General features: G+C 37.5%; 1 protein-coding gene across 6 annotated transcripts in view; it reads left to right on the top strand.

The window, feature by feature from the left end:
- GPAM (glycerol-3-phosphate acyltransferase, mitochondrial) overlaps positions 1–16,882 on the top strand; it is a 66,823-nt gene that overhangs the window by 32,563 nt on the left and 17,378 nt on the right. For all 6 annotated transcript variants that reach the window (XM_006043943.4, XM_006043942.4, XM_006043941.4 and 3 more), the window contains 7 exons: positions 2,204–2,317; positions 4,015–4,161; positions 11,102–11,198; positions 11,825–11,961; positions 14,252–14,351; positions 14,663–14,875; positions 16,605–16,718. In XM_006043943.4, coding sequence (XP_006044005.1) covers positions 2,204–2,317; positions 4,015–4,161; positions 11,102–11,198; positions 11,825–11,961; positions 14,252–14,351; positions 14,663–14,875; positions 16,605–16,718 — 922 coding nt within the window. The remainder of the gene's footprint in view (positions 1–2,203; positions 2,318–4,014; positions 4,162–11,101; positions 11,199–11,824; positions 11,962–14,251; positions 14,352–14,662; positions 14,876–16,604; positions 16,719–16,882) is intronic.

The following is a 16,882-nucleotide window of genomic DNA, read 5'->3' as shown; positions in this document are numbered from 1 at the left end:
ATGCACTTTAAGATGAATCCCTTTATGTTTTTTTTGAAGGGTTAATAGGGTATTAACTTCTAACATATGATACTTTATCTAAAAATTGGAACCTGAGAGACCTATTACTATTCTCCTGCTGTATTATATAATATTTTCATGAGACTGTAGATATTACTTATAGGTTTCTTTAACTTATTCATATATTGATGTTGCTGCTGATATGTGCCAAAATGTGATAGAAATTTGTCGGAGGAGAGGTGTAGGTTTGAATGTCTTATGATATATTATTATTTTATACTTAAAGAAGTATAACGTTCTGAAATCTGCCTGATCTATAGAGTGAATATTCTTTGATTTATTACTGGCTTAAGTCTTTTCTTAGAATTCTTACTTTCAAATTCCAGGCATCAGAGTGAGAGAAAAAGAGGCTTTATTCTCAGTGGATTGAGGCTGGGGGATGAGGAAGGAGGGTGAATGTCTGCAAGACAAGAGCAGAATGGGAGCCAAAACCACTACCAGTCCTTGTAGTTCCAAGAGTAAATGCCTGGAGGCTCAGGAGATGAGAAATACGTGAAATCTCATGAAAAAACTGGTCCAAGAAGTCAGATACTTAAATTTTAAGGCTTTCTGATGTTACTGCTCATATTTTAATGTTTTTATAAGTGAGCATATACTTGCATATATGTTAGCTAATTTTTTTTTAATAGAACTAAAAACAAGAGATGTGGTTTTGCCAATTTCTATGCTGCCCTTCCTTTCCTCTCTCTCTTGTTTTCTTAAGTTAAAAGGAAAGAGCAATTTTTTTTTCCCCTCTGGTTGACATGATTAAAATACTAAGCAAAAGAATCTCATTCAGTCTTTTCCTTATGTAAGTAGATATTTTACATACAAAACTGAGGAGTTCATTTGTTGTCTTCACTTGGAGGCAGTTAAGGAAAAAAAAAACATGTGAGATAAACACACACTTTTTAGCATGTTATATTGACTAGGCAATATGAAACTATTCAGTGTAATAAGCTTCCTGTACAGGTGGATTGGCTATTTAGCCCTTCTCTGTGTTGCAGGGAGCAAAGCCTGAACAGTTTATGCGCGCACACACACGCGCGCGCGCGCGCGCACACACACACACACACACACACACCGCTTTCAGTCTGTTGCAAAGGGATTTCATCAAGAGTGTGGACTTTGTACATTCCAGTAAACTGTTCACTGAGAGATTTTAGAATTAAACACTTAACATATTGGGCCAAGTTGTTCAGAGAACTGAGACAAAGGGAAGGAGGAAGAAAAAGAATGCCAGGAAGGAGAGTTGAAGGAACATGTGATTCATAAATAATTCTCCCCCAAATTACTTTTTCTTGATTGAAGAGTTTTTGTATATTTTCAGAATTAATTTGTAATTGAAATCTTCTACTGTCTGTCTGGATATCTTTATGGAGGAAATGATAATGAGGCATTATATAATCATTACAAATGGTTTCAAATCATTGCATAATGAAATCTTATAGCATTCTTGTTCTGAGATCCCTGTCTTTAACCCTCATTCAGATAACACATAGTCATTGTCACTGCTGGAAGTTTGTCCTGTTTCTTAGGTATGTTGAGTGTGTTTTATAAAAAAGCCAAAAACAAAAACATAGCAAGAAAACTCAATAAGAGCTTCTGGCTTCATAAGTCCAGAGTACAACTACTCAGACTGTTGTCTAGTTAACCTTGACTTCTGTCAACTGATCAGCCTTATCAATTCAATTTGTGAGTCAGTGATCACCTTAGAAGAATTACTGTAATGACAACAAAAAGAAAATTAGCCCTTTGTGGTATGAAAAGATTGCCGGATTACTTTTTATAGCCTGTAGCTGTAGCTATAAGCTATATAAGCTTGTATATAAAGCATTCAACATATTTGGTTTTTAAGTGGTATTAATAAAGTAAGATGCTTACATTTCTTTTGTTTTTATATTTGGATTATTAGTTTGCAGAGCAATACTATTCAAGCATTGATACACAAATTCCAAGTTTAAATTTTAGCTGAGAGTACATGAAAGAAAAGAAATAAAACTGTCTTCATAGCATCCTCAACTACTTACTAAGGAGAATTTGCTACAGGAAAACCCTAAATCTCTAGAACAGGTGAAATGAGGATTTGTTTTTACAAGAAGGAAGCCTCTGAATAATAGGTATTCCTAGAGTACTTCTCTGCTAAATCGTTTTCATGTTGCAGGCACCGAGGATGGCTGGCAAGACGTCTTTCTTACGTGCTTTTCATTCAAGAGCGAGACGTCCATAAAGGCATGTTTGCCACCAACGTAACTGAAAACGTGCTGAACAGCAGTCGGTAAGGGTGGGATACTGTTGTAAAGCGGAAAGGCAGGGATGGGTGGTGGGAGTGGGGAAGTAATTTCCTTTATTAACCTTTAATTTCTGTGGGACTGTGTCCCAAGAGGAGTTTGTGTTTCCAAACATTAAATGTTCAAGCTCCAGAAGAAAGCAAGGAAAGGCAAGAGAACAGATGGTTTTGGTGCCATGTGGGAAGAGCAGCCTTGTTTTATGCATGAATAATGGAATGGGGTTCTAATATGAAAGGCGAGCTGGAGTTCAGATAGGCAGATATTTCCAGAGTTCTCTGTTAAGTGTTCTGTAATGTGAATATTGGGGACAATGCATCTCCTACTTTACAGCCAGAAGAGAAGCTCATTTCATATTTCTGTCAAATAATTGTTAAGCACCTAGGCACAAATTGTTTTATTAGAAAGGCATCATTAGAAATTTGAAGAGAATAAAGTAATTGTCCTTGCCCTCAGAGGATCTTGATTAAAAATTGGAGAGACCTACCTGAACTCTGATGGAGTCGGGAAATCATTAAACTGTGGAAGTTTGGGTGAAGGTTGATCTCTATTCCACCGCATTGCTGTGGCCCATGTTAGATACCTATCTAGATTTGGGGAGCTGGAGACCAGAGTGGATTGAAAAATGCTTAGAAATGCAAGCCCAGTGGTACAGTTGTTAAGGGCTGAGCAGTAGTGGTGTGTAGTAGGTACCTTGATATTTACTGAATGAACAAGTGAATAGTTGATCATGGCAGTGTAATAACTACGTGAATTACTTGTGAAAGCATTCCTGGCCATACTGATATAAAGGCTGTTCAAGGATAGGCTTAGGGATGGTATTTCAGAGTCCTGTGGAATTGGTCTTTTTGTAGTAATGAATGATGGGGAGTTTTGCTGTACATTATTCTAAAATCAGCAGCAGTGAGAAGAAAAAAACAATTGTTTGAGAAACTCCTTTGGATTATTCTATATTCTGTTTTCAAGGTAAAGCCCATCAAGTGTGTTTCATTTCATCCAGATGTTTTGACTTGTAACTAGGATGTTAGAAGTTATTTTTAGGAGGTTTAAACCTCATGCATTCTTCCCTAAGTTATGTGGGAGATTTACAAGGCTGTGTTAAATCTTCCCTTTTACCTTATAGCTTACTGGTCTGTGCTGTTTAAATCTAAAGCTGTGCCTTTTAAAATTACTGACTTGGTTTGGAAAACACTTGTGACTATTTATGTCCACCTTCAATCCCTCCTAGAGAGTTTTACAGATATCCCACTCATAGAGTCACAATGTAAATGAATAATAAGTAAAAGAAAAAATTATGTTACTTTGGCAGTGGGTTTGGGGTACCTCTGAATTATGTATCTGGAAGGATAATCTTTCTTTTCTTCCCTTCTGCCAGAGTGTAACTTTGTGTCCCTCACAGCATAACTGGAACATTTAAATTCACATAGTTGTTACCCAGTGAATTTGAATTAAAATTTGAAATCTGCCTTTCAGCTTCCTCAGGGAGTCATTGATTTAGGAATATAATATACTTAATATTTAATAAACAGCCAAAGAAAGCACTTCTAACTTGAGTTTATTCTTCTGTGTTATCACATTTAAAAGGGAAACTATATTTTGCTTTGTGATTTGTATCTGTAGTTTATAAAATGGTACAGACTGTAGCATAGAGCCAGTTACGTTGTCTGTCTTTCCATTTTGAAATCAGAGTACAAGAGGCAATTGCAGAAGTGGCTGGTGAATTAAATCCTGATGGTTCTGCTCAGCAGCAATCAAAAGCTGTGAATAAAGTGAAAAAGAAAGCCAGAAAGATCCTTCAAGAAATGGTTGCCACCGTTTCACCGGCAATGATCAGGTATTAAAAGGCAAAGCAAAAACTTTAATCAGGGGTCATCTGGTTTTGATCAAACAGGGCTGAACCATTGGACTTTCCTAATATAATGCTCTTGGTCCAAAAGAGGTTTTTTGGACTCCTCCATATATTCTTATTTAACTCTCAGGAGAAGTGGCGCTTGGGATGCTTCAGGGTACCTCAGGCTCTGTCAGTTGATAGCAGCCCTTGTATTACTGCCGCTGCCTTCTATACCTGTTGTGAGTTAGGTTTCACATGCTCGTGTCTTTTTATTTTCTTTTAGTTTCATCGAGGTATAACTGAAAGACAGCACTGTGTAGGTTGAAAGTATACAGCATAATGACTTGACTCACATCCCCTGTGAAAACCACAATGAGTTTACTGAGCGTTTCTCATCTCATATTGATACAAAATTAAAGATAGAATGAAATTTTTTTTTCCTTGTGATGCAAACTCTTAGGATTTACTCTCAACAATTTTCATATATAACACACAGCGGTGTTAATTTATATTATTGTGTTGTATATTATATCCCTAGTACTTATTTATCTTATAGGTGGAAGTTTGTATCTTTTGACTGCCTTCATCCAATTCCTACCCCTGCCCCTACCCCACCCCACCACCTTTGGTAACTACAAACCTGACCGCTTTTTCTGAGTTTGCTTGGAAGTACAATTGATCTACCACACCATACTAGCTCCTGTTACACAACATTAGTAGTTCAGTATTTCTGTACATTTCAAAATGATACCACTATAAGTTTAGTTATGAGTTGCCAACACACAAAGATACTACATTATTGACTAAATTCCCCACACTGTACATTTCATACTTGTGACTCATTTATTCTGCAACTGAAGCTTGTAGCTCTTAATCTCCCTCACCTATTTCTTACCTCCCCACCTGCCTCTCCTTTAGCAACCACCTGTTTTTTTCTGTATCTGTCTTGCTATGTTTATAATTTCGTCTTGATTTTTAGTTTCCACATGTAAGTGAAATCATACAGTATTTGTCTTTCTCTGTCTGACTTTTTTCACTTAGCATAAGTCCAGCCATATTGTCACAAATGGCAAGATTTCATTCTTTTTTATGGCTGAGTAATAATCCATTGCACATTTTTGAGTGTGTGTACATACCACATCTTGTTTATCCATTCATCTATTGATGGGCACTTAGGTTGCTTCCACATCTTGGCTATTATAAATAGTGCTGCAGTGAATATAAGGGTGTATATATGGCTTCTAATTAGTGTTTTCATTTTCTTCGGATAAACATCCAGTAGTGAGATTGCTGGATTATGATAGTTCTATTTTTCATTTTTTGATAAATCTCCATATTGTCTTCCATAGTGGCTGCCCCAATTTAAATTCCCACCAGCCACGTACAGGGGTTCCTTTTTCTCTACATTCTCTCCAACACTTGTTGTTATTTATTGTCTTTTTGATAACAGCCATTCTGACGGGTGAGGTGATAACTCATTATAGTTTTGATTTGTATACTCCCAATGATTTGTGCTGTTGAGCATCTATTCATCTGCCTGTTGGCCATCTGTGTATATTTGGAAAAATGTCTATTCAGATCCTCTGCCCACTTTGTAATTGGATTGTTTTTTGTTGTTATTGTCTTGTTTGAGTTTTTTGTATATTTAGGTGTTAACCCCTTATCAGATATATCTTTTGCAATTATCTTCTCCCATTAATAGGTGGCCTTTTTGTTTTGTTGAGAGTTTTTTCACGCTGAAAAAGCTTTTTTATTTGATGCAATCCTATTTCTTTATTTTTGCTTTTGTTTCCCTTGCCTGAAGAGACGTATCCAAAAAAAAATTACTGACTGATTGCAAAGTGAATATTGCTTATGTTTTCTTCTAGAAGTTTTATGCTTTCAGGTCTTAGATTTCAGTCTTTAATCCATTTTGAATTTATTTTTGAGCGTAGTGTGAGAGAGTAGTCCAGTTTGATTTTTTGCATGTAGTTGTCCAGTTTCCCAGCACCGTTCAGAGACTCTTTTCCCTGTTGTACATCCTTGCCTCCATTGTCACCAATTCGTTGCCCATACAAGTGTGAGTTTCTTTCTGGGTTCTCTGTTCCATTGATCTGTGCATCTGTTTTTGTGCCAGTACATGCTGTCTGTCTTGATTACTGCAACTTTGGGGGATAGTTTGAAATCGGGGAGTGTGATGCTTCCACTTTCGTTTTTCTTAAGATTGTTTTGGCTATTTCAGATGTGTTTCCATACAAATTTTAGACTTATTTATTCTAGTTCTGTGAAAAATGCCTTTGGCATTTTGATAGGGATTGCATTGACTCTCTAGATTGCCTTGGATATATGGTCATTTTAACAATATTAGTTCTTTTAGTCCATGAACACAGTATATCTTTCCATCTACTTGTGTCATATTCAGTTTCTTTCATGAGTGTCTTACATATTTCCAAGTGTGGTATTATACTTGTTTAGTTAGATTTATTTTTAGGTATTTTATTCTTTCTGATGCATTTGTGAATGAGATTGTTTGCTTAATTTTCATTCAAATAGTCTGTTGTTAGTGTATAGAAATGCACCTGATTTCTGTATATTAATTTTGTATTCTGCAGCTTTACCAAATTCATCGAAGAGTTCTGGTAGTTTTTAGATGGCTTTAGGATTTCCCTAGTGTCTTTGTCATCTGCATACAGTAATGGTTTCACTTCTTCCTTTTCATTTTTTGTTGTTATTCACTTGCTCGGTCTTGTCTGACTCTTCATGACCCCATGGACTAGAGCACGCAGGCTTCCCTGTCCTTCACTATCTCCCAGAGTTTGCTCAAGCTGTCTATTGAGCCCATGATGCCATGCAACCATCTCATCCTCTCTCACCCCTTCTGCTCCTGCCCTCGATCTTTCCTAGCATCAGGGCTTCTACCATTGAGTTGGCTCCTCACATCAGGTGGCCAAAGTATTGGAGCTTCAACTTCAGCATCAGTCCTTCCAATGAGTATTCGGGGTTGATTTCCTTTAGGATTGACAGGTTTGATCTCCTGGCAGTCCAAGGGACTCTCAAAAATCTTCTCCAGCATCACAGTTTGAAAGCATCAGTTCTTTAGCGCTCAGCCTTCTTTATGGTCCAACTCTCACATCCATACATGACTACTGGAAAAACCATATATTTGACTATATGAATCTTTGTTGGCAAAGTAATATCTCTGCTTTTTAATATGTTGTCTAGGTTGGTCATAACTTTTCTTCCAAGGACCAAGCATCTTTTAATTTCATGGCTGTAGTCACCATCTGCAGTGATTTTGGAGCCCAAGAAAATTAAGTCCGTCACTGTTTCCATTGTTTCCCCATCTATTTGCCATGAAGTGTTGGGCCCAGATGCCATGATCTTTGTTTTCTGATTGTTGAGTTTTAATCCAGCTTTTTCACTCTCCTCTTTCACTTTCATCAAGAGGCTCTTTAATTCCTCTTCACTTTCTGCCATAAGGATGGTATCTTCTGCATATCTTGAGGTTATTGATATTTCTCCCAGCAATCTTGATTTCAGCTTGTGCTTCATCCAGCCTGGCATTTCACATGAGGTACTCTGCATATAAATTAAATAAGCAAAATGAAAGTATATAGCCTTGACGTACTCCTTTCCCAGTTTGGAATCAGTCTGTTGTTCCATCTCCTTTTCTAACTGTTGCTTCTTGACCTGCATACAGATTTCTCAGGAGTCAGGTAAGGTAGTCTGGTATTCCCATCTCTTGAAGAATTTTCCACAGTTTGCTATGATCCACACAGTCAAAGGCTTAATGTAGTCAATGAAGCAGAAGAAGATATTTTTCTGGAATTCTCTTACTCTGTTTCCTCTGCTTCTGGGCTTCTCTGGTAGCTCAGATGGTAAAGAATCCTTCTGCAATGCAGGAGACTGAGGTACAATCCCTGGGTCAGGAAGATCACCTGGAGAAGGGAATGGCCATCCACTCTAGTATTCTTGCCTCGAGAATTCCATGGACAGAGGTCCCTGTCGGGCTATAGTCCATGGGGTCACAAAGAGTCAGACATGACTGAGTGACTTTCACTTTCCTCTGCCTTTTCTACATCCAGCTTGAACATCTGAAAGTTCTCGGTTCACATACTGTTGAAGCCTTGCTTGAAGAATATTGAGCATTACTTTACTAGTGTGTGAGATGAGTGTAGTTGTTCTGTAGTTTGAGCATTCTTTGGCATTGCCTTTCTTTGGGATTGGAATGAAAACTGACCTTTTCCAGTCCTGGGGCCACTGCTGAGTTTTCCAAATTTGCTGGCATATTGGATGCAGCAATTTCACAACATCATCTTTGAGGATTTGAAATAGCTCAGCTGGAATTCCATCACCTTCACTAGTTTTGTTCATAGTGGTGCTTCCTAAGGCCCACTTGACTTTGCATTCCGGGGTGTCTGGCTCTAGGTAAGAGATCACACCATTGTGGTTATCTGGGTCATGAGGATCATTTTTGTATAGTTCTTCTGTGTATTCTTGCCATCACTTCTTAATATCTTCTGCTTCTGTTAGGTCCATACCATTTCTGTCCTTTATTGAGCCCATCTTTGCATGAAATGTTCCCCTGGTATCTAATTTTCTTGAAGAGATCTATAGTCTTTCCCATTCTGTTGTTTTCCTCTATTTTTTTCTTTGCATTGATCATTGAGGAAGGCTTTCTTATCTCTCCTTGCTATTCTTTGGAACACTGCATTCAGATGGGTATATCTTTCCTTTTCTCCTTTGCCTTTATCTTCTCTTCTTTTCACAGCTATTTGTAAGGCCTCGTCAGACAACCATTTTGCCTTTTTGCATTTCTTTTTCTTGGAGATGGTCTTGATCACTAACTCCTGTACAATGTCACGAGACTCCATCCTTAGTTCTTCAGACACTCTATCAGATCTAATCCCTTAAATCTATTTCTCACTTCCACTGTATCATCGTAAGGGATTTGATTTAAGTCATACCTGAATGATCTAGTGGTTTTCCCGGCTTTCTTCAATTTAAGTGTGAATTTGGCAATAAGGCATTCATGATCTGAGCCACAGTCAGCTCCTGGTCTAGTTCACTGATTACTAAAATGTCGATGTTCGCTCTTGCCATCTCCTGTTTGACCACTTGCAATTTACCTTGACTCATGGACCTAACATTCCAGGTTCCTATGTAGTGTTTTCTTTACAGCATCAGACTTTACTTCCACCACCAGCCACACCCACAGGTGGGTGTTGTTTTTGCCTTGACTCAGCCTCTTCATTCTTTCTGCAGCTGTTTCTCCACTCTTCTCCCGTAGCATATTGGGCACCTACTGACCTGGGGAGTTCATCTCTCAATGTCACATCTTTTTGCCTTTTGATACTGTTCATTGACTAGATGGACCTTTGTCAGCAAAGTGATGTTTCTTCTTTTTAATATGCTGTCTATGTTGGTCATAGCTTTTCTTCCAAGGAGCAAGCATCTTTTAATTTCATGACTGCAGTCACCATCTGCAGTGATTTTGGAGCCCAAGAAAATTAAGTCTGTCACTGTTTTGATTGTTTTCCCATCTATTTGCCATAAAGTGATGGGACCAGATGTTGTGATCTTCGTTTTTTGATTGTTGAGTTTTAAGCTGGCTTTTTCACTCTCTTCTTCCACCTTCATCAAGAGGCTGTCTTCACTTTGGATTTCTTTCATACGTTTTTCTTTTCTGATTGCTATGGCCAGGACTTTCAATACTTTGTTGAATTAAAGTGGCAGGAAAGTGCATTCTGTTATGTTCCTGATCTTAGAGAAAACGCTTTCAGCTTTTCACCATTGAGTCTGATGTAAGCCATGGGCTTGTCACTTATGGCCTTTCTTATGTTTAGGTATGTTCCCTCTGTATTCACTTTGTTGAAAGTTTTTAATTATAAATGCATGGTGGATTTTGTCAGGAGCTTTTTCTGCATCTGTTTAGATGATCATATATTTTTTTAAAATTTTCAATTTGTTAATGTGATGTATCACATTAATTTTACAGATGTTGAATCATTCTTGCATCCTGGGGTAAATTCTGCTTTTCATGGTATATGATGCTTTTAATGTACTGTATTGTTGAATTGGTTTGCTAATATTTTGTTGTGGATTTTTGCATCTAGTTCATCAGTGATACTGGCCTGTGATTTTCTTTTTTTGTGATGTCTTTGGTGTTGCTATCAGGGTGATGCTGCCCTCTTAGGATGGGCAGAATCAGAAGTGTTCCTTCCTCTGCAATTTTTTGGCATGGTTTGAGAAAGATTTGTGTTAACTCTTCTACAAATGTTTGGCAGAATTCACCTGTTGAAGCCACCTGGTCCTGGACTTTTGTTTGCTGGAATTTTTTTTTTTTTATTACTGACTGTGTTTCATTACTGGTAGTTGGTCTGTTCATATTTTCTATTTCTTCCTGGTTCAGTCTTGGGAGATTGTACATTTCTAGAAGTTTGTCCATTTCTTCTAGGTTGTCCATTTCAGTATTTGGATATAATTGTTTGTAGTGATCTCATATGACCTTTGTATTTCTGTAGTGTTGATTGTAACTTCTCCTTTTTCATTTCTAATTTTATTTATTTGAGCCCACCCTCTTTTTTTCTTGATGAATCTTCACATACTTATGTCTTAAGGGGAGTGATTTGTATTCAGTAATGGGATCACTCTGCTCACCTAACTATTTGCTTGACTGTAGCTTCTGAAGTATAAATTATGCAAGTAGAGTAAAAAATAAGATTTTAGTACATGATAAATGGATGCTTCTATGAGTAGTATGTATGTAAAGTCAGTTCCTTAAGTCCAAAACTCAGATGTCCCCGTTCACATATATACACACACATGTGCTCACAACATGAAGTCAGTTACGATCACTCTTAGGTTTTAGGTTCAAAAGTTTAGGTAGATAGCTGTCAAACTATGTATGTGTATATATATAAATATGTGTATACATTTAAAAACTTTTTAAACTTCCTTTCAGACTGACTGGATGGGTGCTGCTGAAACTGTTCAACAGCTTCTTTTGGAATATTCAGATTCACAAGGGTCAACTTGAGATGGTTAAAGCTGCAACTGAGGCAAGAATTATGTGAATCTATCATTCTTTTCTCTCCACATTTTGCAGAGTGATTTTGGAATTTTGGGGGAATGTTTTTTTGTATACTCCTGTGCAGTCCCACACATTTGCAAGTTTTCCCCCAAGTGAGATAACTACAGTAGCTTTGTATTTGGGGGACAAGTGGTGTAAAGAAGGATCTATCAGCAATATGCAGGATTCCTTCTGTAAGTTACCTCGCAATAATTCTGAAAATCAGATAGAACAATCCTTATTTTATGAATGAGGAAATAAAGGCACATATAGATTAAGAAACTGTCCCAAGTTATGGCCAGCAGGTCATTTCTCTAGAATTTCAAACCAAACCAACCTTGTATCCAAAACCTACATTCTTTTTATATAATTAGGGCTTCCTCTCAGAAGATATATGATGGAGTCACCTTGAATTCTTGTTTGCTCTCTTTCTTCCCTGATTATTTTTCATTGTTGCAGTTGTTTTTAGCTAGATAATATATAATTGAAATGTTAATTGCCATTCTTATTTACTGAAAAATGTTTTTACAGAATGAGTCACTAATTAGCTAGTGTTTGAATTTGTAATTCAATTTTCCGTTTTAATTTTAAATTTGGCATTTTTCCTTTTGCTAGATGAATTTGCCGCTTATATTTCTGCCAGTTCATAGATCACACATTGACTATCTCCTGCTCACTTTCATTCTCTTCTGCCATAACATCAAAGCGCCGTACATTGCTTCAGGCAATAATCTCAACATCCCCATCTTCAGGTAAGATCACCTTATTTTGAAAGTTAAGGTATGAAGATTATGTTTTGAATTTTTATTTTTCTATTATAACTTTAGATACATTTTATTGTAATGAGGACATTAGGATTTTTAGCTTTGTTTTAAAAGAATGCATGTTGTGGGAAATTTGAAAAGTGCAAAAAAGACTGAGCAACTAACACTTATATCAATTCTGACTGTGTTAGTTCAGACAAAAGATGATGAAGGCTTAAAGAAAGGTATAATAGTTCTCTCAGAGAAGCGGTCATAGATCTGAGAAGTGTTTAGTCTCAAACTTCGGAGCACAAAGCATCACTCAGGTCAGCTATGTGAGGAATAGAGAGCGAGAGGAGGATGAGTGTGAGAGTGACCTGAGGGGAGCAGGCTGGCGGGTCGTGCAGGCAGGGCCTCACAAGGGGGCGGTCACTGCTTTGCATGCCAGGGAGTCTGATCCTCAGCCTCACAGTCCAAGGAGTTCCTTCCTAATTCCTCGGTTCAGAGTTCTGTAGCTAATCTGACTCACATGAGTGAAGAGAAGCCATTCATACGTGCAGTCAGCCGATACTTGCCCACATGTTCTCCAGGCAAGGGTGAATAAGACACATAGTCCTTGCTTTCAAATAGTTCATATAAAACAGTGGGGAATATAGACAAACAGCTAACTGTAATCCACTGTGATATGATGCTACAGACTTTTCCAAGTGTCATGCTTTTCCAAGGATCAGAATATCTATGCTTTTCCTCATGGATACCTCTTCCTAGTATCGAGGAACCTGGAAAGTTGAATTAGAAAGTCATCAAAAAATATGTCTTTTTTGAAAGAGAGCTTCCCTGATAACTAGTTGGTAAAGAATCCTCTTGCAATGCAGGAGACCCCAGTTCAATTCCTGGGTTGGGAAAATCTGCTGGAGAAATGATAGACTACCTACTCCGGTGTTTTTGGGCTTCCCTTGTGGCTCAGCTGGTCAAGAATCTGCCTGAAATGCGGGAGACCTGGGTTCAATCCCTGGGTTGGGAAGATCCTCTGGAGAAAGGAAAGGCTACCCACTCCATTATTCTGGGCTAGAGAATTCCATGGACTGTATAGTCCATGGGGTTACAAAGAGTTGGACATGATTGAGTGACTTTCACTTTCACTTTTTCCAAAAAGTGTTTAGGCATAGACTGAGCATGAAAAGGGCTGTTTCATCTGGGCTCTAGAGAAGCCTTGCCCATAATAGTTTGCCTCTTCTATAATCAGAACAATTTATGTACTCATTCCCAGTATGTTGGATTGGTTCTCAAGGTGGATCTCTGGGAATTGCCTAATAAACACTGATAATTTCTTCCCTTTTCATGACCTCTGTGCCAGTTAGCTTATTATTCCTTCAGCTATGACAGACTCTAAATAATCTGACCTATTTATCTGCAGTGTTCTTTTGTTACATGTCAGTCTGTACAGTCACAAAGCACTTTTCAGGATGGGTTATTTTTGTGAATGGTTCATCTCCTTAAGAATTTGTTCTGCAAAGTTTAACTTTCAGAGAGTTAAGTTAACTTTCAAAGACATTAAGTTCCAGGGATATCTTACTGTCCTCCTTATGCTGACTATAGAAGGTGCCAAAACTGTGTATTAATATTTACATTAATGTCGCACTATTTGAACAGAGAAGGAGGCTCTGAGATTGGAAAGGTTGACAAGTATTGGAAAAATTCTGCCTCCTATCAAAATAATTCATCAGTTTTGTAGGCAGAGACATGGGGTTATAAGAATTGTTTGTTCTATGTGTGCGTAAATGAAGAAAATTTTTATTTCATGCTTTGGGAGGATGGTTATGCTTGATTCCAGTTTGATAAACTTATCCTTATCTCACTGGGATACTCTCTAAGAAATAACTTATTTGAGAAAATTTCCCCAAAGGAGCTTTTTTAATATCACATTCATCTTGAAGTGAATGTGCCATAGGAAAATTTGGGGATGTCTAAAGATCAGTATCTTGAGACCCTGGACAGGGTTTTAAAATTGAGCAGTATTTTATAATCCTCTTAAAATCTGTACCAGCACCTTTGCAGGGTAATATATCATGGAAACTTCTTTTGGCATATAACAGATGTAACAGAGCTTCATTATACACAGCGACATTCTGAAAGCTAATCCATAATGTAAATGACAGAAATGTGTCAACTATATGGGTAATGTCCAGATTTTCATAATCAGCAGCTCAAACAACACCTGTGGCTTATATCCACACTGGAACTTGAGTCTTCTTTTTACGTTTTTTTTTTTTAAATTAATGCATTCTTAAATTTATAGTACTTTGATCCATAAGCTTGGAGGCTTTTTCATACGACGGAGGCTAGATGAGACACCAGATGGACGAAAAGATATTCTCTATAGAGCTTTACTCCATGGGGTATGTGTAATCTCTAATTATCCTTAAAGTTATTATGGTAGTGATTATAGTAGAAGAAAGAGAGACTTGATTGAGATTTTTAAAAAACAGTTGTCTGAGTAATTATTTCAGTGATTATTGCTTGGGTATGAGTTTGCTGATTACTTTTTGTTATCATCAAAATATAACATTGGAGATGCTCTTTTGCTATTATTTGTGTAAAATATTTTGTCTGTAGTGAAGTTTTAAGGGTTTTTTGTTTTTAAGATTTGACTTTACTTAGCTTATTCTGAGTTCATGAGTTCATGTTTTCCTTTCTTCTTATATGCCAGCATATAGTTGAGCTACTTCGACAGCAGCAGTTCTTGGAGATTTTTCTGGAAGGCACACGCTCAAGAAGTGGAAAAATCTCCTGTGCTCGGGCAGGACTTTTGTCAGTTGTGGTAGATACTCTGTCCACCAATACCATCCCAGACATCTTGATAATACCTGTTGGGATCTCTTACGATCGTATTATTGAGGGTCATTACAATGGCGAACAACTGGTAAGAAGACCACCTGCACAAAAGTCATTTTTGCTTTTTTAGCCTTCTGCTTTTAGACAAGTGCTTTTAGAATTAGTTGAGAATATTCTTGGTACTCTCTAATTTTATTACACATGGTAGGCTGGGCTTTCATCTCCTATTGCAGCCTGATTGGTAGTGCTAACGTGTCTTCCTGCATTTGGAGGAATTGCCATGATTAGATTAATCAATGCTGGCCTTAGTCATAGAGTTGGGAAATGAAAGAATACTTGATAGAGAGTTACCATCTTTGCCCTGGGAAGGGTATATGTGGCTTCATGTAGTCAGAGCTTATTGCTTATGTGTAGAGTTTTAAGTTAAACCTGAAGAATTGATAGGATCATGTTGGCAAAGAAGCTACAAGTTAATTTGAAAAGTGGCAGCAATTTTTTTCATTGAACTTTCTGTTGAACAATTACAAAAGAATGCATCCATCATATGCATGTAGCTTGAATTAGCACAAAGTGAACACACCTACATAATTGCACTGAGGTCGAGGACTCTAGAAACCCCCCTTATCCCTTTTCTCATTGCTGTCCCCTCATGGGTAGCCGGTTATCTTTACTTCTTACAGAATAGATTGACTTGCCTGTTTTTGATCATTATATAAATGGAATTATGTAGTGTGTGGACTTTTTGTCTCTGGTTTCCTTGCTCAAGCAACAACTTACTACAGATAGTTAGAATTTGTTCATTGTCATAGCTGTGTAATATTGCAGTGTATGAATATACAATTTGTCTATTCTACTGTTGAAAAAAAAGTTTGGTTTCCTGGTTTTGGCTGTGATCATTCTTAAACCTTCCTCTTGATGACCATATATATGCATTTTGTTGAGTGTGTACCTAGGAGTGGAATTGATAGATCATAAAGCATAGGTACATTCAGTTTTGTAGTTGCTGCCAGTTTTCCAGAATGGTTTTACCAACTTACTGTTCCTCCCAGCAGTTTGCAAGTTCCAGAGGGGTTTAGTTTTGTTCTTATTTAGTGTGAAAGTCCTGGTCATGGTACTTATGTCAAGCTTATTGCTCAAAATATACTAAAAACTCAAGGACTCCTAATAAAAAATAAAGTGATAGACCTGGATAATTATCTGTATCTCTCTTGTGAGACCCCCTCCTTGTGTTGCCTGTGTGCATCCTGAATGTATGCTCCCTCACCCTGATGGGGTCTCATGATGTCCTATTTGAGTCCTGTGTCTATTCTACAGCTGTCATTGTGCCTTATGCATGTTAAATATTCAGGAAACACTGAATGCACTCTGGGGCTGAATTTGGTGTTTGATTGCTTAATGTTATGAATTTGGACCATCATGATCATCAGATCACAATAAGGTGGTCTCTTTGATTTTATCTGAGAATGTAGAACAGATTTTCAGGCCATTATGTCATCTTATCCTTCAGTAGTTTGCAATTGTATTTTTGTGAATGATGTAAACAATGCATTAAAAGAAGTTGTGTTAAATGTTTCCTTTTTCATTGGCCAAATTACCTTCGCAATAATATCATTACATCTTTTAGCATCTTTGAGTGCTCAACATTTTCTGACAGGTCTCAGCAAATGGATAGGTATTTTCCTCCTTCATTCATTATTTTTCCAGATAAACCTTCAGTTTCCATAAAAAAATTCATAAACTTTATCTTTGGATAATAATATTTGCATATTTGTTAGCTTTGTTGCTTACCATACTATTCTTTCAAAATTGCAAACTAGGGAAAACCCAAGAAGAATGAGAGCCTCTGGAGCATAGCAAGAGGCGTTATCAGAATGTTACGAAAAAACTACGGATGTGTCAGAGTGGATTTTGCACAACCATTTTCCTTAAAGGTGAGTGTCTGTTGAGCTGAAGCTGTGTGGAAGTATCGGTCTAGCTCAGTGTCGGAAGATCTGGGCTCCAGACCAGCCTCTGATGCCTCTTCTCCATGTGAGTTAGGGCCTCAGTTTCTTCTCTTGTAGAACAAGAGTCAGACATGAGTAGTATTTCCTGAATT

This window comes from Bubalus bubalis, chromosome 23, assembly GCF_019923935.1.
Source record: "Bubalus bubalis isolate 160015118507 breed Murrah chromosome 23, NDDB_SH_1, whole genome shotgun sequence".
Taxonomy (NCBI): domain Eukaryota; kingdom Metazoa; phylum Chordata; class Mammalia; order Artiodactyla; family Bovidae; genus Bubalus; species Bubalus bubalis.
The sequence above is the reverse complement of the archived record's forward strand: the minus strand, read 5'-3'. Positions and strand labels throughout refer to the sequence as shown.